Genomic DNA, 24050 nt, shown 5'->3' on the forward strand with positions numbered 1-24050 from the left:
TTACATTTGTGAATATGATACCTACCATGTATTTTACAATACAATATACAGTTTTTTCCCCTTCAAACTGTTCTAGATGTAGTAAGATGACAGATGCTGTACTGTATGTAACGTGATCAGTTTAGTAAATAATTACGCAACTCTACTACATAGCAACACAATCTAAACAAGTTCAATAATGTTCTTAGCCTTCTCTAACTCTAAATAAGTGATTTCACCCTCAGTAATTTATACTTTGTTTACTCAAAATATTCTATAGCTAGACTTTTTTTCCCTGTGCCTTCAGGTTTTAGTTATCAAAGATTAACTACTGTAATAATCGATAAAACCAAGTATGAACAGTACAATGCATTTATTTATAATTAAGTGTTTGTAAACTCACAGTTTTATAAAGCCGAATCACTTGTTGACGCTGTGCCATGTCTTCATCAGTCCCTAGAATCATATTTGATTTACCATGAAAAGTAATATAAAAAATGTTATATTTTTTTGCAAATTTCAGTATAAAATTACAAGGTTTTAACACTTTAACTTACATTTAACTCCTTAAATATTACACCAACATAATATGCAAGCAATGGAAAAATCCTTCCAATATGCCATGCTGTGTAAGCATTTAGAATTTAATTTGCTATATCGTGATAGACTTGAAAATCTTTTGTTTAATATTAAGCTTTAAAAGCAAGGATTCTTATGGTTTATTTGGTTATTGCACTACACTGTTTGTATTGGTTTCTTTAAACCATGTCATTCCTCACAAAATTCTTAACATATTTAAAGGGTAGGGTACGATAAGCGGACCCGGTTTTTTATATCAAAGAATGTAATCATCGATACTTAATATTCGCATCTCAAATCCTAGACTATCAATTGATATAAAAGTATCTATAGTAGTCCTCAATAACAATCATATGTTTTAAATTAAAATATGGATTTAATATTTACAGTGATCAAACAAATTATTATAACCAAAATTAGGAAAACTGAAGACAACCATATTTACTCCTCTCACAGTTACAGTTGTTTCTTTCCCACAAATTTCACATAATGGGTTTTTTGGTACGAGTCCAACATGTTGAAGCCACGAAAAAGCAACATCGTTTAATTTTCTAAAATTGACTGCCATTTTTAATAATCAGAATTACTTATGTAAAATTGAAATATTATCCTACGTGTATTATTTTAGAGTGTTTACAGCTGTTGATATATAGATTATTTAAGTTAATAGTTCAAAATAATTAATCAGTATCGATGGTTATGATTAAGTAATGTCGTTTGCCAATTTCGATATAAAAAACCAGGTCCGCTTATCGTACCCTACCCTATTTAAATTTTAGCTTATATTTCAATTACGAAGTCCATATACAGAGGACCGGAGGAATCCGGTTTTAGGATGGAGTGTCATAAGAGGGCTGCATAACAAGTGATAGTAAATAAAAAACCAAAAATTAATAAAAAACCAATTTGATGTGACGTTGGAAAAGGTAGATAATCTCAACATACTTAGATAAAATAATAACAAATAGTAGATAGGAACAGAGTTGCCTCCTTCTCACCTACATCCCTTTTGAGCTGCAGAAAACAAGATCCAATTGTCATAATGGCATTTCATTTTCACAGTAAGTCAAATAAAGTCTATTCTTAAATCATGCCAGCATAGATGAAGAACAAGGAAATATTTTTCTGTGTGATAAAAGTAGTTCCAAAATTAATATTCTATAACATTCATTATCATCCTTTGTAACCTTATTTTGTTTTGTTCAGAACAATAGCAAAATGTTAATAATGCAAAACCCATTTTTTACAACTTCGGCCGTTAATTTTACATTTTCCTGATAGGCTATGCTTAAAATCTTAGCTGAAATAACACTAGGCTAGGCCCAGTGATTACTTAAAAAAATTATGATACAATAAATGGTAATTGATTATGTTGGCCACACTTCACTTCATGTTAGTAGCCCTATGATTTAATCATAATATTATTTTACCCCTGAAAATAATAATTGGTTTATGAGAAATACACCACAATTGATTGCAACTCATAACCAAGTAACCCTTGTGTACTCAAAACAGTCCATTAAAATTATATTTATTTCTCTAACAAAATTTTAATAGTAGATGGACAAACCTTTGTTATTAAAATGAAAACTACTTGACTATATACAGATACTCCTCAACGATCTGCTAACTTATGTTGTAAAATGTGATAAAATATGACATAGACAATATTGACTTTGACAATGACAACTTTGGTTTGAAGTTTGAAGTGGTCTGGTTTTATTTTTTTTTTATTATTTTTTTTTTTTCTTTAAAGGCTATGACTTTGTCATTTAGCCCCCCGTTGGTCCCACTGAGTTTTTATAATTAAAATTTCTTCTTGTGGTTGAAAGGGTCATTCTTTTTCTTTTACATCTGAAAAAATTACATTTAAATATTAGTTACATAAATGTATGTTCATGTTAGGAGTATAATATTAGTAAAAAGTGGGATGTAGGGAAGTTTAAAAGTATGATAGAGGTTTAAAAGGGAGTCTTCTCGTCATGGGTCTATATGACATTTCTAACCCGAAAGGGGACGACCCACGGATGAAGAATCCCAGTGAATAGGTATACATAAATGTTCTTGTGTTTTATAAATGTTTTTTGTATTATGTTCAAAAAAGTCGCATAATTTTCTGTAAATGTCTGTGTTGTTAGTTTGCAAAATGTCTTTCACTGGATGTGTTTTTATCTTGAAATGTCTGTTTTGATTTTATTTAATTCTACTCTAGCATGTTCATATTGGGGACAATCTAATGATGATATGGTCATATTGTTTCCTCAGTTCCCATGTTGCATTTAAGGCAGAGGGGTGTAAAATATTTCTTTATTTTGTATAATTTACTGTTGATGTTAGCATGTCCAAATCTCATTCTATTAATATTTACTATGTCATTTCTTTTCCATTTTATGTGTTTTTAAACCATGGGTTGGGCTTAGTGATGTCTAAAATGTGTTTGTACAAAATGGCTTTGTTTGTTGATATTAGTTGATTATTTACTTTTTCTTTATAATATCTCTTTCTGAAGATTTTTAAAAAATCTTCATGGGGAATAAATGAATTTTTTAGCTCTATTCCTTCTATAACTGCCCTGTTTTGCTAATTTATCAACATGTTCATTATGGTTTATGCCACTATGACCTGGAACCCACATAATATTTATATTTTTGCTTCTGATAGTACTGTTTTGAAAATGTCAAGTTACTAATCCGTCTGTTCTTTTGCCCCCGTTCACCGCGTCTATCTGCTCGAACAGATGATAGTGAGTCAGTGCAAACTATGATATTATTTTCGTCTATTTCATTAATAAACTGCAATGCTTTATATATTGCAAGCATTTCTGCGTTGTACGAGGAAAATGTGCTGTTAATTTTTGTACATTTTTGCTATGCCGTGTTGAGGTATATAGAAGGGCAAATGCCCACGCCTCTAGTAGTCTTTGATGCATCCGTAAATACTTGTAAACAATGGCCAAATTTTAGGTTAAGCATTTTCATTGACCAATTGTCTCAGATAGGTTATGTTTGTTTCCTTTTTACTTTGATTATAATTTTCTAAGGTTGAGATACATTTAAACTATTTTGTCTGTCATAAATAAGGGCAAGTCAAAATCCCAATATGTTGTGTTGTTGTCCATAGTGTTGTATATTAGGGTTATCTTGTTCTATATTGTTGTAAGAATTTATATACAGTGGTTGTTTCTTATGTATCCAGTATTGTGAATGAGTGCAGAGTAGATTTTTTAGATAACTAATGCTGTTTGAAAATAGGATGGTTTTTTTCTGTGACAATCTTGTATACAAGTCTATCTGTAAGCATTTGTCTTCTCAAGTTTAATGGGCATGAGGGAGGATTCGATTTCTAGTGCAACAATTGGTGTAGATGTAAAAGCACCCAATGAAATTCTCATAGCCTGATTTTGTATAAAATTGAGTTTTTTCAATTCACTATAAGGTAGGTTACCATAAATAAAACAACAGTAGTCTAGTTTTGGATCTTATTAAACTTTTGTATATTTTGTAGGGCAAAATCTGGGTGTGCACCGTAATCTACCACCTGTTATTGATTTAATTATATTTAGGTCTTTTAAACACTTTTTTGAATACATTGTTAATTTGGGTTGGTAATTAATTTCTAAGCAATATATGGGTCAACCTCGATTTGTCTCATATTACAATATAATGTTCCAATAGTCAATTAGAAAGGAAATGACTAGAATTTCTTGCCGGAAAAGCAGTTATAGGGAGCAGGCAAATCATATTACAATATAATGTTCCAATAGTCAATTAGAAAAGGAAATGACTAGAATTTCTTGCTGGAAAGCAGTTATAGGGAGCAGGCAAACCGCGAGAATAACCTATTAGTGATCAGGGGCACTGACGTGATCTGGGCTTCAAATTTGGAACTACTCGAGTTAATTTTTTTTTCTAAAAGAGCAAGCAGCGCGAAGCGCTGCGCAGCGGGGCAAGCATCGTGCGTTGATCTTTGTCCATACTGAATTGATTCAGGCCAAAGGAAAATGACACAGATTCCTTTACCAGATTTATACGGAGATTTTGTATTGGGCGGATTATATTGGTTTACTTTGCTTTCCAGCATGTAATTATGTGTTTAAAATTGTTTTTACATACATTACCTACATTATATTGTAATATGTAATAAACAATTTATCAGAAATTTTTAATAAAAAAAAACGATCACTGGACGATGCCTGCCCGCTGCGCAGCGCTTAGCGCTGCTTGCTCTTTTAGAAGAAAAAAATTTACTCGAGTAGTTCCAAATTTGAAGCCCAGATCACGTCAGTGCCCCTGATCACTAATAGGTAACTCTAAGCAATATATTATCGTCTGGCGGTTGCCTGCCTCCCTATATCTATAATGCTTTCCGGCAAGAAATTCTAGTCATTTTCCTTTTCTAATTGACTGTTGGAACATTATATTGTAATATGAGAAAAATCGAGGTTGACCCATATATTGCTTAGAATTACCTTGGGGTTTAAAAGTAAAAGCTTTATCCACTTATAATGCCTAGTATCCTTAGACTGTCTACAATGGGCACTTTTTCGGTGTGAATAAGGAAAAGGCAGTTCTCAATTCATTATTTCTTTTTCTGGAAATTATTGATGGTATTACTTTTACTAGCATTAAAATTCAAGGCCAATGCTTTCAAAGTTAGTACACATGTTATTTAGGGTGCATTTGCATTATTTCATGTAATATATCATTATTCTTACCGCAAGAATATATTACAATATCATCTGCGTATTGTAAGCACTTTACGTTTCTTTCAATTGTTACATTGTTTGTCCGCTACATAAATAGAAAATAAATAGAGGACTTAACACGCTTCCTTGGGGTAAGCCCCTACATGTTTGTCTTGTAAAATTGGCTTTTGGCGTAATCATCTGTATTTGTCTATCCATCAGCCATTTCTGACAAGTACGTCACAAATCTACTTTTTGGAAATCCCAACTTTGTTCATTTTATTTAATAATGTTGGTATATAAACTTTGTCATAGGCATTAGATATATCTAACGATGTTACAACTATATTTTCATTATGTGACAAAGCTATGTTGATGTCGCATATAAGATTAAGAATGTAATCGTTACAGCCTCGTTTTTTTTTCTAAAACCCATATTGGAAAACTGGGTATAATGTTGTGCTTTTCAACTAACCATTCTAGTCTGTTTTTTTTTACCATAGTATTTAAATATTTTCATCATGCAAGGTATGAGTGATATCGGTCTGTATGAAGTGGATAAATGTTTTTTTCTTTATTTGGTTTTAACAGGGCTATTACTTTAAATTTTTTCCATACCTCTGGGATGTTACATTGTTCATTTCCAAATCATATTGTATATATTAAGTAAATATTTTAAACGCTATTAAAGGCATATGTCTTAACATGCTATATGTAATGCCATCTGGTCCTGGGGGCCGTATCTTTATTTTTGGAATTTATAGCTATTTGTAATTCTTTAATAGTAGTAAAGTTAACTTCCAGATTATTATTTTGGTTTGTATTCCAATTTATTTTGGGCTTAAGTTCGGTTTCATGCGGGACATAGTCTTGTATTATTAAGTTCGGTTTTTTTCGTTGTATTATAATAAAACTATTACATAGTTTCCTCATTATATTGTATATCTGACATGTTAATAGCAAGTTTATTGTTACTTTTTAGTTTTTTTAATTATTTGCCATGTATAAGAGGTGGTATTTTTTTCACCTAATTAAATTACATATGTTTTGCCATGCAGTTTGTTTTGCTAATCTAATTGTTTCTCTGGTGGTATACTGGGCATATTGATAATTTTGAAAATTCAGTGGTGTCATGTTGTGTTTGAATTTAGAAAAGTGGTCTGGTTGCTGGTTGGTTTGGTCACTCTCAAAAACAAAGAGTACCGGTAAAAGAATTGTTCTATAGTATAAACAAAGCTGTCCGTCAAAGATTTTTGAAGTGAAAACTTCTTTAGATGCGTTGAGCGTTTTGGTAGAGGGTAAAATCCTCGGTTCACGTCACCGACATGCTAATGATACTAACCTGCATGAAAAAGTCAGTCTCGCTGTGTTTTTTAACCGTACACTAGGCCGCGGACTACTAACCTGCATGAAAAAGTCAGTCTCGCTGTATTAAAACTGTCCCGGCGGAGTATGAAAACAGACTGCGAAAATCATTGACCTTTACGGCTTCCTCTCGCGATTTAAAAGTGAAGCCAATGTCGTACAATTCTGTAAGATGCGTCAAATTAAAGCTCTTAATATTGGCAATCTATTGGTTACATTTTTAAATATTAAAAAAAAATTTCGAAATAATTTTGATTATTGTGTACATTTTACATAGCGTTTACAATGACAAGAAAAAAGTAGTAAGCGAGGATTTTTTTTTATTTTTTGGTCAGACAAAATTTGTCAGCGAGAAAGTTGTGTGAAAATAGATGAATATTTTTTTTGTAATTTATCATTTTTTATTGGAAGTTTAGTTTAGCCTGTAGTAGCGTATGAAGTGATGAGTGAACGTTTCTGCCGGAACTGTAGTTGGCGCATTGGCTCACCGATATCGTATTAACTCAATAAATTAGTTTATTGTGCAATAAAAATACCTTTACGAAAGAACCAAGTTAATTTAACTAATTTATTAGTTTTAAAAATATTGTGGGTTTAATTGTTATTGCAATTATATACTTTATCCGTAGCAATAACTGTATTATTTACAACGGTGTTCAACTCACTGTTGTTCACTCGGTGCTTACTCACTTGTATTCTATGTTTATTAATATTTAACCTCTTCATCATGAAATGAGTATTATTACGGTATAAGATTTATCTTACTAGCGTGGTAAAATAGATTTATAGTTATTTGATAATATTTTTTCGTGGATTTTAAAATTGGAAAATTAAAAAAAATGTTATAATAATTTTAGATTTTATGAAATATGTTCATTTATTGTTTTTATTAAGATATTGTTAAGATAATTGTATATTAATTATTTTTTCAACCACTTTGTATTTATATTTTGTTCATGATTTGTTTAACCCATCATATGTAACTAATAAATAAAACATAAAAAATTTCAAATAATTTTTGCATATAGTTTTAATTACTCTCAACTTAATAGTTCCGTTTTCACTTCTATCGGCAGTCCCACGACTGCCACTGTTTTTTTTAACTCTATGTCAAGGAAGACAACCAAGCACACCTTAACCAAAATAGTGAAAAGTATTCAGAATGTTAAGTGTGTGTTTTTGTGAAGTATATCTTTGCCATTAAAAACTAAAGAGAAGAAACCATAGACTAACGAATTATGTCAAAAAGGATGCGATGCAATGCTTTAATGTATTAAAAACGTGTTGGTTGTTGTGTGGGCTATCCGTTTTAGATCACTGTGTGGTGTTGGTTAAGCTAAGCTACCATTCCATGCACCAGAGAATGCATGTTATAGCGCAGGAGAGGAGAAATAAACGTCTACTGCTTGCCCTAGACCAATGACTGTCTCAGCTATTCTGCCCACTGCTAATGCAGTTCGCAGAAACAAGCTCCTCAAAATGAAAGTGCTGTAAAAAAGTAATTAATTAATATTGTATATTAGGCTCCGTGATATTAATTATTTGGCTAATTTTCGAACCTAAAATTTTATGTCAATAAGGGTCTGTTTATGTACTCCTCTTCTCAATTTGAATCATAACAGTAAATATCAAGCTGCCTTTCTAGATAATGTCATGTCTTATGTAGGCTAGCCAAACAGACTTCTGCATGGCTATGCTTTAAGCCTATCATTTTTTATACTTTGTATTCATGACAAATCCTTAACTTTCCCAAATGAATAGAATAGTCCATATTAATTTATTCCTCTGCAATTTCCAAGCCTTTTCTGTCATATGTAAAACGAGTGACGTTTTATAATCGAAAATTGATGGTGCTTCTGATGCATACTAACAATGTGCAATGCTAATACTTTCAATCTCAATGACTACCAAACAGTTTAAACTCTTCTCACTTCTTAAGTTGAAACTCTCCTCAAGCTGAATTAGTATAATTTTATGGTTTTCGGTTTAGCTGGTTTAGGTTCAAAAACTCATGTACACTTCTATCAAATATGTTGTGTTAAAAAACTTTAATAATTAAAGTCTTTAAGTGATAACATTCCACATAACCTTCTTGTAACTATAGACAATGGACATATGTATAGTCTCGTGTCTCATGTAAATATTTATTGATAACCATTTCCCAGTTGGTAAGTTATTTGTTTTGAAAACAGAGCTATACGTCTTTGATGTGGAGTTGAACCTAGATCTCTTTTTAACCCTTGTTTATTAAGCTAATTCTATGAGGCTAAATTTGCTTACTCTACATGCAATGTCTGTGTTAGATTGTCTAACATATATTATAAAAATTTTAAATCACTATGTTTAATAATAACTTGCATAGCTACTTCACTCTACTTTCAAGTAATATTTTTTATTAAGTACTAGCTGTATCCCGCGGCTCCGCAAGCTTTTCGTAAGCTTTGCCCATGTATGTGCACTTCTGGTTCAAGTGAATTATATTTCCAGTGCCGATGTCGAGTTTGCCTTGTTGCCACGATCAAGAAAATCTGTGTATGTTTATAGCCATCATACACTTACATGTAATTTATTATAAAGTGGTCTAACACTCAAACTTTAAGTTCAATCAGAAATGTATCTTGAAGACAAATATACATCATAACTTCAATATAGTGTTTGGTTATTTAATATACATAACTGTCTCGTAATTGCAGTTTTTAGTGTGCAGGCGCTTTGAAAACTTGTATCTTTTGCAGCACTGCCTGGTGGCGAATTACATAAATGGGTATAGTATATAAACCTTCTCTGTGGAAAATTACATATACATACAAAATTTCATAATGGTCGGTTAAATAGTTTACGATTCCATAAAGGATAAACACACATTCATTTTTATATGTATAGATAACTCTATCCTAGATACTCTCGGATTTTATAGCGTTTTGAGGTTGCTCTGATTACATCGTTATTTCCTTTTTTTTTTTTTTTTTTTTTTTTTTTCAAAGCTTTATTTCTGGTTCAATTACTACAAAGTAAATAATTATACACAGAAGTTTGAATCATAGAGAACAGAAGAACATAGAAATATTAACATTAGTGGGTTTGCTCCAATGGAGACACCCTATAACATAATACAGTTAACAGAAAATAAAACAATAAAATTAGTACTTGACAAACAATGTAAGTTTCAAATTATAATAAAATGTCTTGAACAAGACGTGCTTTCAGTCTTCTGTTGACAGTTCTTTGGCCAATGTTAAAATGGACAGCACCCTGTTGATTGGTCCAGAGTTTCTAGAAATGTTAGCACTTAGTTTTCGGATGTAGTCACAGATGGTCGGAATTTCTAATTCATTATGAATCTGTCGGTTTCTAACATAACCATGGAGATATTTTGTTGCTATTCTCAAAAACTTGTTTTGGAATACTTGAAGTTTGTTCATTTTTGATTTATGGTGGGCAAGGACCCCAAACTGGACAAGCATAAGTTAAGTGAGGGGTCTGAATATTCCTTGGTAGATTAAAAGAGCGCATTTAAGTTTAAGAGGATGATCTTCTATTGATAATTGGGTAATTTGTGCCAATCTTGTGTTTGCTTGATTTAATTTTTGAATTTATGTGCTTGTTTATAAGTAAGTTTAGAGTCTCTAATAAGACACCCAAATATTTAACAGTTCTGTCATTTTCATTCCATGGTATGATGTTATCTTGAATTTCTATATTCCTTAAGGGATTGAATTTTTCTTAGCGAAAATATTTTCGCTTCACATTTTAGAGGGTTAAGTGCGATTTTTCCAATTAACGAACCAATCCAACATTAGGTCTGTATCAGTCTGAAGCATGTCAACTGCTGTGTCAATGTCTTGATGTTGGGAAATCAAGGCAGTGTCATCAGCGAAAAGAGCAAGCGTAGAATGAGCTGGAATGGGTAGGTCATGCATGAACATATTAAACAGGATAGGTCCTAAAATTGAGCCTTGTGGCACACCAGCCCGGATCTGTCGAACAGTGGAATGAGTAGAATTTATTTTTACTGAAAAAGTCCGGTTTTCTAAAAAATGATTCGATGATGTTTTGCAAGGTAATTTGGGAAGTCCAGTTTGAAAATAGCTTATACAGAAGGCCTTTGTGCCATACTTTGTCAAAGGCCTGAGCAACATCCAGAAACAAAGCAGCAGAGTGTCTTTTATTTTCAAACCCCTTGCACTATTGTTTGTGTTAACCTCGCAAGTTGCTGCGTAGTAGAATGTTTTGCCCTAAAAACCGAATTGGTGGGGAGGAATACATTGAGCATCTTCAATGAATCTGCATAGTCTCTTCTGTAATTAGCTTTTTCAAATACTTTTGCCAGAGTGGTAGTAGGCTGATGGGTCTGTAACTAGAGGGATTTCTAACAGGCTTTACCGGGCTTGTGGATAACAATAACTTCAGCATGTTTCCAGGATTTAGGAAAGTAACCAACGTGTAGGCATGCATTAAATAAAGTTTTTAATAGCTGATGGGCTGTTGGCGGGAGTTCCTTTAATATTAAGTTTGTTATCAAGTCATACCCAGGAGCTTTCCTCAACGGTAGGTATTGGATAACATTTCTAATTTCAGATGTTGAGATATACTGAGTGGGAAGCTCAGCAGATTAAGATTGTGCTATTTTAAAAACCTGGTTGACTTCATCTTCAGTTTGCAAATTAACAGTAGGGTTTAGGGGAAAAAAGCAATTTTCAAAATAATTCGCAAAAAACCTCACATTTTTCAGAGTCAACTCTGGTACGTCTCCTGGCCTTGTTGAAGGGAGGGATCGTAGAAGGCGTTCTGAGAAATTCTTTTGGTTGCCAGCCACATTGAACTATCGCCTGGGTTTTATTTCACTCAAAATATTTCTGATAGTCATTAATTTTGAAAATATCTAATTCTGATTTTATTTTCCTGATGAGCCTGTTAAGCTGCATGCGATCTTCTGGATGCCTGTGTGTCTCTGCCACCGTCTCCTAAAAAACATGTTTTTCTTTAATTAAATTAAGAATTCTTTGCGGAGGGCGATTAGGACAAAACATGGTTTTGTGATTGTTTTGCGACTGCTTTTTTTAACCGAATTTTTAATCAGCTCAGTTGAATTGTAGTACACAGTTGTCAATATCTTCGAAAGACTGTAAACAATTCGGCAAGATAATATTAGTTTCTAATTCGTTATGAAAATACAGCCCAGTCAACTTTACCATTTATTAGTTTCAATGGAGGATTGGTAAAATCGGGGTTTAATTGAAAAAGTTACAATTACTGGTAAGTGGTCAGACTTTAACTCGCATAAGGTTTGCTGTACTATCGGGTTCATTGAAATTATTAAACAAAACAATATCTAATATGTCAGGTTGCTGGTTTCTCTGCCACGGATAAAATGTTGGTTCTACAGGAGCAGATATATTAATAGTTGTACGCATCAAGTATCATTCAATTTATTACCCTTTGGGTTATTAGTGGCGACATCCCCATAAAGTGTTTTTTACTGTTTAGATCTCCATTTAAAATAGTAGGACTATTATTATAGAGAATCCTATTAAAATCTTCATCAACAAAAACGTTTGTTAGGAGGTAAGTATGCTGATACTAATGAAAAGTTTGAGTCCATTTTGTAAAAATATTTTTATGGAAACAGCTTCTAAACTTTGTAACTGGGGAGCAAGAAATTCGTGGTGTTTTATGTTTCTTTTGATCAAAAATTGCGACACCCCCAGAGGCATGAGGAGCCACTCGGTCCTGTCTGTAAATAGAATAGCCACTTATTTTTAAATTTATCATTGGGCTGGAAGTGAGTTTCAGTGACACATGCAACATCTATTATGTCTTACTAGGAAAATCTGTAAAGAGATGTTTTTTGTCTTTCAAGCCATTGGCATTCCAATTGAGAACAATTAAGGTTTTTAAAGAGAGTTTGGGGCCCTGATTGTTAGTCACGGGCATTTTTAAAGAAAGAAGCAATAACCTGCTGAATAACCTTTTTCAACTGGGGTATGAGTATTTTTACTACATTGCTTATTATTTCGTCAAGACCTGAGATGTTACCTGCTTCCAGAGATTGTGGATCCTCTACGGAGTTTGCAGTTGAAGGAATGTACGACGGATGAGCCACCTCAGCATAGCTGGGGGAGTTCATATTCAACGGAGATCGAGGTGGAGATGATTTTTGGTTGAGTTTTCCATTCCCTAGGTTTCGTTGAGTTTTCGGGTCGTGTCGTTGTAACTTGTGGACGAGATTCTTGGTCGTTCCCTATGGAGGATTTCTTGCGACCGGTCAATTTCTGCTTGATTGCACCTGGTAGTATTTACACATCCTGTAATTTGAAGTATGTTCCTCGCCGCAGTTTAACACACACTGGTTTGGTTTCTTTACTGACCGGGCAGTCCCTGAATAGAGATGGGATCCCGAGCACCGCACACAGCGAGGGTCCAGTTTGCAGAAGTTTTTTGTGTGACCAAAGTCTTGGCATCTCAGACACTGTGGGATGTTTTTTGACTTCCTTTTAATTTCCACTTTAACTATGGCGTGAAAACAATTGTTCAAGGTTCATAATATCACGACCACTTTCCGAATTCTCCAGCTCTACAAAACAGAGTGGCATTGGACTTTTGTTGTTTTGTTGAACAATCTTGATACTTTAATGGTCGGGTAACCCATGTCACATAACTCTTGATTGATTTCTTCGTCAGTTAGAGAGTAGGGAACATTACGAATGATCACTTCAAGGTTTTTGTCCTGGGAAGGTTTAAACGTGAAAAACTTTACTTGATTTGTTTCATAAAAGTTAGTTTAGGTTTCCTGTAGTCATTTTATTCTGTTAGGTTTATCTTGATCGATTTAGCTTTGATTTTCAGTTGTGAAACTTGATATTACATTACACTTAATATCTTTTATTATTTCTTGGTGGTTATTTACGTCACGCAAAAATATTGGCTGGGATCTTAGATCGTGATTTATTTTTCTTTATATCATCAGGAGATCCTTGTTCCATTTCATGTCCTTGTTGTGAGGAAGGAAGACAGTAGCTATGATCCTGCAACATTGGTATGGGTTGGTTCAAGTATCTTGAATCGGTTTTTTGAATGAATCTCACTCACATCGAGGTAGTACTTCTTAGGAGGTGGAGAAGCATTTGCAGTTTTTAGTAATATGTCGCTTTTTTTGGATTCACGAAGTCGTTGTTGTTTATCGGGAAAGAGAACAGTTAGCATTTCATTCATGTCTAACGGTCGAACTTTGTCCGAGCGGGAACAATTCATTAGCCTGGCTGGCTGTCATAGCGGTAGGAGTTAGGTTTAAAACATTTTAGGTTAAGCCTTTGTTTACAATATTTGAATTGAACATCAAATTTCTTGTGTGAACGAATCTTGTGAATTAATCAAACAAATACAATCTAAACACGGTAAAAAGTTAAAAACAATAATTAAAAAACCACTTAAATAAAACTTTTGAACAAACAATTCGAAGAAAAAATAGCGGACTAGAAAACACTAGGTAAAAACTGTTTTGTCAGTCCAGCTGAGAATTCTATAGCTCAGCTTCAAAAATAACTGCCTGAAAGTTTTTTTTTCTTCCTTTGCTAAAAGGCGGTCTGGTTTAAATAACCATGAGACCTCGATGTACACTATTGTCCCTTTGTTCATCATAGTTTTAATTGTTATAATACATACACCTAATCATTATCCATTCACATATATACACACATCACAGATATTATTTACAAAAAAAAATAACAGCACAAAGGTAATAGCAGTCGTGGGACTGCCGATAGAAGTGAAAACGGAACTATTAAGTTGAGAGTAATTAGAACTATATGCAAAAATTATTTGAAATTTTTTATGTTTTATTTATTAGTTACATATGATGGGTTAAACAAATCATGAACAAAATATAAATACAAAGTGGTTGAAAAAATAATTAATATACAATTATCTTAACAATATCGTAATAAAAACAATAAATGAACATATTTCATAAAATCTAAAATTATTATAACATTTTTTTAATTTTCCAATTTTAAAATCCACGAAAAAATATTATCAAATAACTATAAATCTATTTTACCACGCTAGTAAGATAAATCTTATACCGTAATAATGCTCATTTCATGATGAAGAGGTTAAATATTAATAAACATAGAATACAAGTGAGTAAACACCGAGTGAACAACAGTGAGTTGAACACCGTTGTAAATAATACAGTTATTGCTACGGATAAAGTATATAATTGCAATAAAAATTAAACCCACAATATTTTTAAAACTAATAAATTAGTTAAATTAACTTGGTTCTTTCGTAAAGGTATTTTTATTGCACAATAAACTAATTTATTGAGTTAATACGGTATCAGTGAGCCAATGCGCCAACTACAGTTCCGGCAGAAACGTTCACTCATCACTTCATACGCTACTACAGGCTAAACTAAACTTCCAATAAAAAAATGATAAATAAAAAAAAAATATTCATCTATTTTTACACAACTTTCTCGCTGACAAATTTTGTCTGGCCAAAAAATAAAAAAAATCCTCGCTTACTACTTTTTTCTTGTCATTGTAAACGCTATGTAAAATGTACACAATAATCAAAATTATTTCGAAATTTTTTTAATATTTAAAAATGTAACCAATAGATAGCCAATATTAAGAGCTTTAATTTGACGCATCTTACAGAATTGTACGACATTGGCTTCACTTTTAAATCGCGAGAGGAAGCCGTAAAGGTCAATGATTTTCGCAGTCTGTTTTCATACTCCGCCGGGACAGTTTTAATACAGCGAGACTGACTTTTTCATGCAGGTTAGTAGTCCGCGGCCAAGTGTACGGTTAAAAAACACAGCGAGACTGACTTTTTCATGCAGGTTAGTATCATTAGCATGTCGGTGACGCGAACCGAGGATTTTACCCTCTACCAAAACGCTCAACGCGCCTAAAGAAGTTTTCACTTCAAAAATGGATTTTGTCTTCTCTGCCAGGGGCCAATCAAGCAGTATCCTCCTAACCCGAAAGGGTGGGCCACGGATAGAAGAACCCTGGGATTGGTTTCACATATATGTTTTAAAAAGTGTTAGTATTGTTTATATTTTTATAGTCTTTTATTGATGGAAAATAAAAATTTATTTATTTCTATATAAATTTGGTGATCGTCCATGCTCATAATTTCTCTTAAGCCTTTAGAAAAATTTTGACTGAGTGTTTTGGTCCTTTTTAACAATGTCTCCCTTTCACAATAATATTTCGGACATTACATTAAAATGTGTTCTAGCGTTTCATCTGAACCTAATGTACAATTTAGGCATACTGGAGTGAAATAACATTTAATTCTATGTAAACAGGTGTTTACATTCGCATGGCCTAACCTAATTCTAACTTATGTATCACTAAAAGTACATAAACAGCAAAAAAGAGTGAAAAATAATAGAGTGGAAATTATAGAGTATAAAAGTCGTTACAAAAATATGGCTTAAAGCATTCTAGTGTTGTGGTAGTCTCACCATGTCATAGGAAACTGTGGCTCTAGTTTATGGTACCTAACACGTGGCGCCAATTTCAATTTTATTAATACCATTTTTAATTCTTCAGCGCACATAGCCGATAAAGAAGGAAAATCCCTTCAACGTATGTAAGTTAACCAGCCCTGATTTATCGTGAAAAGTGAAGGTCAGGCTCGGTTAACTCAAATATAGTGACCAGGACCATGGTTCATATCTTCTTTTCCTATTATTGGTGCTAGTTAGGTAATACACTGATTAGACGCTAATTACAGCACCTGTTCTTTTACTGAGTATTTATTCTGCAGTATTATAAAAATATTAGATTTCAAAGCTAATTCATACGGCTACTCTGTAATTATTTACGTTCGTTACATTTGTTGTTACTGAGTTACAAAGGTTAGCAGGGTTAATCCACATTGCCATATTCATGATTAATTAAAGTGATTTAAAACTGTGTTTAAGATACTCACAAACTAAGTAGTTCATTTAACTTAGTAAGCAATTATATTATGTGTGGCAATTAATATAGTATGTTTATGATACACTGCAATCTAAAACAATTGAACAGTTGGAGCAAAACGTTCACAAACCAAATCCAAAACGTAGATAACTAAATGGCACTAATAGGTTTGATATTGGCACCACGTGTAAGGTACTGCAAAGTAGAGCTTTGCGTTTTCGAAGAGGTGGGTACAACAAATGTTCAGTTTTAATTACATTTAATATTTTTATTTAATTAAACATATTGGATTTAATCAATAAGCGAGCGAGATCAGCTGTTGTCTCTCATATGCCAATTCTCAATTTAATTGCGTTAAAAAAACCTGTGCCCGCAGTGCTCGGCTGGCCATTGGCGCTGCATCTCATGTACCGGTATAGTCGCTGCATTCTCGACACGATCTACATTACTTCTTCACACATTCACTTCTCAGCTCACTATCCCATCTCATCCTCATATTCTCACCATTCTCCTGTATTATTTTACCTATTTTGTTATTCTTTGTTCACCGTTTATGTGCCCTATTGTGCGTGCTAAAGTGTATGTTCTCTCGCGAATATGAAATATCCGTCAGTGTGGACTTCTGGAGCCCCCCTGAAACTCTCTCAGGTTTTGTCTACCTCTGATCTCGTGCATATGGTCCAGGGACTCCTCTTGTGGTGGTGCTAGGAAAAGATAGCTTCTCTTAGTACGTGACTTCATTGGCACATTCCATTGAATGTCCTCCCCTTAAATTTTATACTTTAAATTTGTCGGAAGCTGTAGACCCCGACTGGCCCTCCGAAGGTTTTTTTTAAAAGTTACTATTCTATAGTAACATATTGATTTATTTGATTTCTTTTCTCTTCACAACAACCAAAAATCGAGTCTTATGTATTCTATGACTACAACGCAAGGGTGAATTTAACTTTGCAACGACTGCTTTGCTTTGTTTGCAACGACTTTAACATTGCATTCCCATGCTATTATTTCTTTCTCTTTTATTCTATAGCCAACGCTGAAAACTAATAAAATACATGTGAATATAAAATGAAAATCTTCTAATTTGCATTCTGCAAATTCCATTCAGAGTACATCTGACTTATAGCCTATATCACAGTTTTTTTTATACATAGCCTATTATTACTTTTTGGGCTTAATACTATACTCAGAAATTCGAATAGACAAAAATGGTAGTTTTTTAATGTGTGACTCATTTAATTGTTTAAAAATAAAGTATGTTAGTTTTAAATCTATCTTCAGTGTTAGTTTTGTTTACTTCTATTTTGTGAATGTCATACATGTTTTTTTAAATAATTTTTATAAGATTTAGAGGAATTTAATTGCGTTTATATTCATCTAGTCGTAATGTTGTTGATTGTACATTTAACCCGTAATTCGTTTAGAGCCTTAATGTACACTGGAATAACTGAATTTTCTACACAGCTATAATTGTAAGGGTTGTTCAATTCTGAGTGTTGAACGTTGATTTTATAGCTCAATTTCACCTTCCGCTTAGTGTAGCGCCTGAGATTTGAGGCTTTCACATAACTGACTTTTGGAATTTTGAATCCACATCCCTATTAAGGGATCCAACGAGAATTGAAACAGTAGAGCACATTCGCAATACTACTTCCGTATTTAATGCGTACTCTCGACATCTCGATGATTTTTGGTTGTTTTATTTGTTGCATTATTTCGATGTTTCGTGCATTAGGATCGTGTCTAAAACATATTAGTGCACTCAATTGTGCATCTGATGATAGAATAAGAAAAACACATTTCGATCTATATTAATCTGGATTACACTTGATTTCTGCTGTTTCTGGGTAAACTAGACGTACCTCTTTTGTGGTCTATCTGTCTCTGATGTCAAAACGATGTAATTAATGAATCGTATATTACGATTTATGTTTTAGCTATTAGAACGTGTGCATTTTAACAATAATATTTTTGGTAGTATGTTTAATGCATCATGTACCTTTGGACTATTCCTAGAGTCGGTAATGTAAAGACTCTAAGGTCACGTTTTGTTTCCTCAGAATATAAAGAGAAAATTAGGACTAGCAAGTTTAGACAGTTTTCATTTTTTAAACTTTAGTTTAAACAATACCAATCATATTAGCGCAGGATCCTTATTTATGACTATCTCCATATTTTAAATACATTTTATACGGTATTATTGAACAATATATAAGTAAATTAATGCATTATTCCTTTAACAAATTAGTACCTTTCACTATGATAAAAAGAAAATCGGTGAATGGGTTAATAAATAACAAAATAAAAGATTTTTGATACCTTATAATTTTTAAAACCAATTTGTTATTACAATGAAACAGTTTTAAAATGAATGTTTTACAAAAAAACAGCCAAACAATGTCTAGTCAGCTTTAGATTCATGCAAAGTACAACATAACTAGATAATTGGTTTGGAATTTGACCATTTTAAGCCATTAACTTATATGGTCGAATTTATCCAAAAAATTACAAAACTTTTGGGAGTGGTCAAGTTCTTGGCTCTTTACAGTAAAATAAGGGAAATGTTAGTCTCGCTAATTCTCGTAATGTCGATCATATAACGAGAAATGACGAGAATCGACGCCATCTTGGGATAGTGGATGTGTCTTGAGTTTATGGTATTTGTAATTTCTTTTGTTTAAGTAAGTTTTTACAAAATACTTCAATATAATAGTGACTTTTAGCTACTTAATAAACAATTTTGACTCCACCAAATTAAGTGGTACTTTTACAGTTGATTAAGAAAGGACATTAACTTTAGTTCGTCTGATTTTAGTACAAGGTGGACCAGCGTGGCTACCCTTTGTTTCTGTCAATTTACAAGGTATGGATTTTTACAATTTCTTTTAATCATTTAGTTACATGAATCTTGGTATATTTTGTGTAATGTGTGGCATATTAATGCGTGATTTGTGATAAGTAAGTGTGGATCTATTCAATTTAAATTTGTCCAAAGGTTTATTGATCAAATAGCAACGTTGAGGGATCTCCAATAAATGTTTTGTAAGTTTTTACATCTAAGAGTTTTCCTATTCTTTTATTTATATATACACACATATACATATTTTTCTGTTGCGATTATTAATAATACTTTATAATACAATAACAAGCCAGTTTGAAATGAGCCTACATGTATCTTTACTTGTTGAAGACTGGCCAAATTCTGTTGGCATACATGCATAGGTATACATCTTCATGGTTTTATAACTGTTGAAATGGAATCTACATATATTAGTTTGTCTTTTGGAAGAGTAGTCTAAAATCTGTACTGTTCAGCACAGAACTTCATAACCTAGACTAATATGTTTGAATCAAATTGTAGGCCATACTATAGCCTAGTCTTGTAAGATAATATATGATATTCATATCCAACATTATCATATCATCAATATTCATGAGTAACGAATCCTTGACATAGGCCTAACTACTGAAACAACATAATATTATAAGTATTTCAAATTATAAATAGTTTAACTTTTCATATCTACAAAAGTAATAACTTAATGATGAATTAAAACTGCAAAATTAATTAATAAAACACTGTAACATTGTTACTTTTAACAATTTTGAAGGATAAACGTGTCTAATAACCTGTGAGACAACACATCGACGTTATACTGCCTCCATTATATATGGGTAGTATATAACATCTTTGTGTCAGTGACAGAGTAACTTATTCATTGGTAACTTACTACTAGAATAACACGTTACCAACAATACCCTGTCATTTCAGTTACAGCTGAGCATGTTCTCATAATGTCTTTCTGATATTAGGTTAATCAGTAACCAGTAACGGCCTAGGCTATTCCGTGTAACTAGTTCTGATAACTCTTTCATGGTATTAGGATGATGAAAAACAAATAGGATAATGTAGTGGAGTGAGCTGGATTGTGAGGGAGGGGCAGGAAATAAAAGATCAGATTTTTAGATAGACCGATATTGTAATAAAAACAGACCCGTACAGAATTATTTCTGAAAAAATGAAAACAAACCCAACTAATTTGCCGTTCTCAGTTATATCATTAATTATAAGTAGTCTATTTTGAAGTAGTCCACTAGTCTAAATATTACATTGTAATGAGTTATTTAAATATTTGTATACTAAACAAATTGATGCTTTGGTATTATCCGGAGCCCACTATTTTTGTTGCAAACAGTTTTTCTTACCATGGACCTAATAGAATTACATTATTAGAAAGAAGACTATTTGGCTTACTGGATTGCAAAATCTGTTATTATAAATAGGAAGTGATCTTGGCGAGAAGTAGGCCACTCAGACCCATTCTACGTTTTATTAGGCCATAGAAATAGGTTTAGGTTATGTTATCCCTTTTAAGGCCAAGCAAATAAAAATAAATGTTATTAAAAAGCCAAGAATCAATGCATGATGGCAATGCTCAGAGCCAGCTGATATATGAGAAAATTGATGCCCTATGGCCAGGTTCAATTTGCTACTTTTACATGCATTTACAAAACACATTGTAACTCAGGCAAAACATACTCTAACTTAGTAATGTTTGGTTTTATTTTTAAGCTGATATACTAAGCAATATTCCTAGTATAAAATTATACTTGACCATGTAATTATATGGTGTGAAATTCTTTTTAAGTTTAGATTTTTTTAAATTTTATATTTATTTATTAAGTTCGGACTAAAATAAGTAGGATACAAAATTATGTTTAGGTATTTTTATTACTAAATTTCGATTTTATACTCTATTTTGTGTAATTAGTAAAAATTTTAAGGGATTTGGACAATAAATAAGGATTTTATGTCACTTTAAAAATAATTTGTCCAAACAAATTTTACAGGTTCAGCGACATAGGCTACTTGTGTACAGTTAATCACATTTATACAACTGATAAAAAAACAAGAAAACACACACCCATGCATCCATAAAACATGTTCAAGCTGATATACTGAGCAATATTTATAGTATAAAATTATACTTGACCATATAAATTTATAACGTTAAATTTTTCAAAATTTATAATTCTTTTATTTAATTTTTTAAGTTTGGACTGAAATAAGTAAGATAAAAATCATGTTTAGGTAATTTTATTACTAAATTTTGATTTTATACAATTTTTTGTATAATTAATAAATATTTGAAGAGATTTGCACAATAAATAAGGATTTTATGTCACTTTATAAATAATTTGTCCGGACACATTTTAAAGGTTCAGTGACATACTTATGTATAGTTATTACAATTTGTACAACTGATTGAAAAACAAGAAAACACACCCATGCATATATAGAACATATTTTAATGACACTTACCTTTAATAACTGGAAAAATCCATATATAGGCTTAGCCTAGTTTTCTTTTTGTAAAATTAAAGATTGTTTGTTGTTCATATTTACAAGACTTTGCAATTACAGAGTTACAAATAAAAAGGACAATTTTTAGTTTTATGTATAACATATCACATTAAGAGTATCTATACAATACACCTAGCCTACCATATGTACACTTTAGATTGAACCTTTCTCAACTACACACACTTATGACTTTGAAAGCTCACTCTGCGAGCACACCTTGTTTGCAGCGTAAACACATTGTCCGTGTCCTCCTTCTCACCCTTGAGCCATCTGCATTTCTTTTTTTGCAACAAACTGCACAGTGTTCCTCCTTCTTGTCAGGAATTTTATTGAGTCCAAATCCTCCAACAGGACTCACCTCCACCCATTAGATTTGCAGGCATATCTTTTGTGGAAAGCCAATCTTCAGACAGACTTTCAATTGCTGATATAGTAAAATTAAGCCTAGTCATTGGTTTCCCAGTGCAATTATTTTTATACAATATATAGGCATTCAGTACCATACGGGAAATGATGTTGAAAGTGACTTTTTTCAGTATTTACATGTACGCCGCTCGTCTAAGTATGAGTATAGCATTTGATCGGCCGTATCGATACCACCCATGTTTTGGTTGTACTGGTCTATAATCTTTGGTTTTTTTCTTTATAATTACTTTATTTTTCTTAATTTTACTTCTTTGGACATTGATAGCCTCTGAGTTAGTGGATATGAGTACTACCTGCGATTTTTGAGTTGCCTTCTCTCTGTAGGCTAGTCCTAACAATTCAGCGCTTCTCATATACTTTTTCTCCCCAACTTTGTATTTCCCAAAAAATTCATTTGGTACTCCAAGTCTGTTTTTTCTTATTGTTCCGGTGACAAATGTCTCTTTAGAATAAAGATAATCTGCAAGAGGGATGTTTGTAAAGAAATTGTCCAGGTATAAATGATGTCCTTTGTGTAAATAATTCCCCATTTCTAGTAGCCTAACAACTACAACATGAGCAAGACGTTTTATATTAATTTCTGCCTTTTCAGATTCATTTTTTGCCCCTTTATAACAGTGAAACCCTAAACAATAATGAGTCACTGCATCACATAGTACCCAGAGCTTAATACCCCACTTATGATGTTTTTTATTTGGCAAATATTGCAATAATTGGGTAAGGTTTTTTGTTCCGATTAGAGATTCGTCAATATCCTGGTTTGGGCTGTAATACTGTCTAAACACTATTTGTATGGTCTATTAGAGGTTGAAATCTCGCACAAGGATCGTATTCGGGTGTACCATGTTCAGCTAGAGTGTTGTTGTTAACATTGTGTCCAAGAATTTTAAGATGAACTCAAACCTATTTCTGCTAAATATTTTTCCGAACCAAGATGACTGTTGGGAAGATGAACTAGACCAATAACTATCAATTGTTGGCTTTTTGATAATGCCCATATTTAGGATTACAGCTAAAAAAGCTTTCATTTCTATGAAAGATACTTTTTTCCAATTGTTTAAATAGGCTTGTGTATGATTTAATATGTATGCATCAGCATATCTGTTAGTTTCTTTCACAAACGTCTCAATAAGGTTTGTTGAGACAAAAAGTTGTAAGTACTCAATAGGCTTAGACTCCGTTGGGAGGCAATGTTTTGGACCTGGGAGTCCATGGAAAGAAAATTGGTGAGCATGCCCAGGGTCATTACCTTCCTCTACATCAACCCACACTCTTGTATGAGGTGGTGTACGATTCCTATTACTGGTAGGCCTACTTCTATTAGGTGGTGTGATTAGGCCTAGGCTATTGTTACAGTCTAACTCAAGATTTTGTGTTTGAAGTGAGGGCTGTTGGTTTAAATCTTCATCTGAGGAATCAGATGACAAATCAAGGGGATCAGGTCCACCTGGCCTAAAGAACTGTCTTTGATTCCCTGAAGGTCCAGGACGACCATATTCAACAGGATCAAAAGTAGGGGTCCTCATCAGTATCATCTATGACATCATCTGTATCAGTCTCGTCTGAACTTGAATCTGAGATGTCATTGTCAATAACATTGTTACCTGCCACGATTAGACTGTTTAGTATAGTTTTTTTCACTGGCAGGTGACACACATCTTTGTTTCTTACTCATTTTACAAACAAAACATGCAAATAAAGCAAACAAAAC

At 32.7% G+C, this 24050-nt stretch overlaps 2 protein-coding genes across 7 annotated transcripts in view; one reads left to right on the top strand and one right to left on the bottom strand.

Annotated features, from left to right (window-relative positions):
* Window positions 1-24050, bottom strand: part of LOC124359796 (electron transfer flavoprotein regulatory factor 1) — a 52051-nt gene that overhangs the window by 7383 nt on the left and 20618 nt on the right. The window contains exons 1-3 of one of the 5 annotated variants that reach the window (XM_046812836.1): window positions 6409-6560; window positions 2240-2277; window positions 383-435 (exon numbers count right to left, since the gene is read on the bottom strand). In XM_046812836.1, coding sequence (XP_046668792.1) covers window positions 383-421 — 39 coding nt within the window. In that variant the 5' untranslated portion in view covers window positions 422-435; window positions 2240-2277; window positions 6409-6560. Of the gene's footprint in view, window positions 1-382; window positions 436-1556; window positions 2071-2128; window positions 2278-6408; window positions 6561-6646; window positions 6666-24050 lie in introns of those variants that run through there. The other 4 variants (XM_046812837.1, XM_046812834.1, XM_046812833.1 and 1 more) reach the window with 4 other exon arrangements.
* The window catches only part of LOC124359795 (C-terminal-binding protein), a 120119-nt gene continuing 115226 nt past the window's right edge, over window positions 19158-24050 (top strand). The window contains exon 1 of one of the 2 annotated variants that reach the window (XM_046812832.1): window positions 19158-19411. The gene's annotated coding sequence lies outside the window, so the exon portion shown is untranslated. The remainder of the gene's footprint in view (window positions 19412-24050) is intronic. The other variant, XM_046812827.1, reaches the window with a different exon arrangement.

This window comes from Homalodisca vitripennis, chromosome 4 (assembly GCF_021130785.1).
Source record: "Homalodisca vitripennis isolate AUS2020 chromosome 4, UT_GWSS_2.1, whole genome shotgun sequence".
NCBI lineage: Eukaryota > Metazoa > Arthropoda > Insecta > Hemiptera > Cicadellidae > Homalodisca > Homalodisca vitripennis.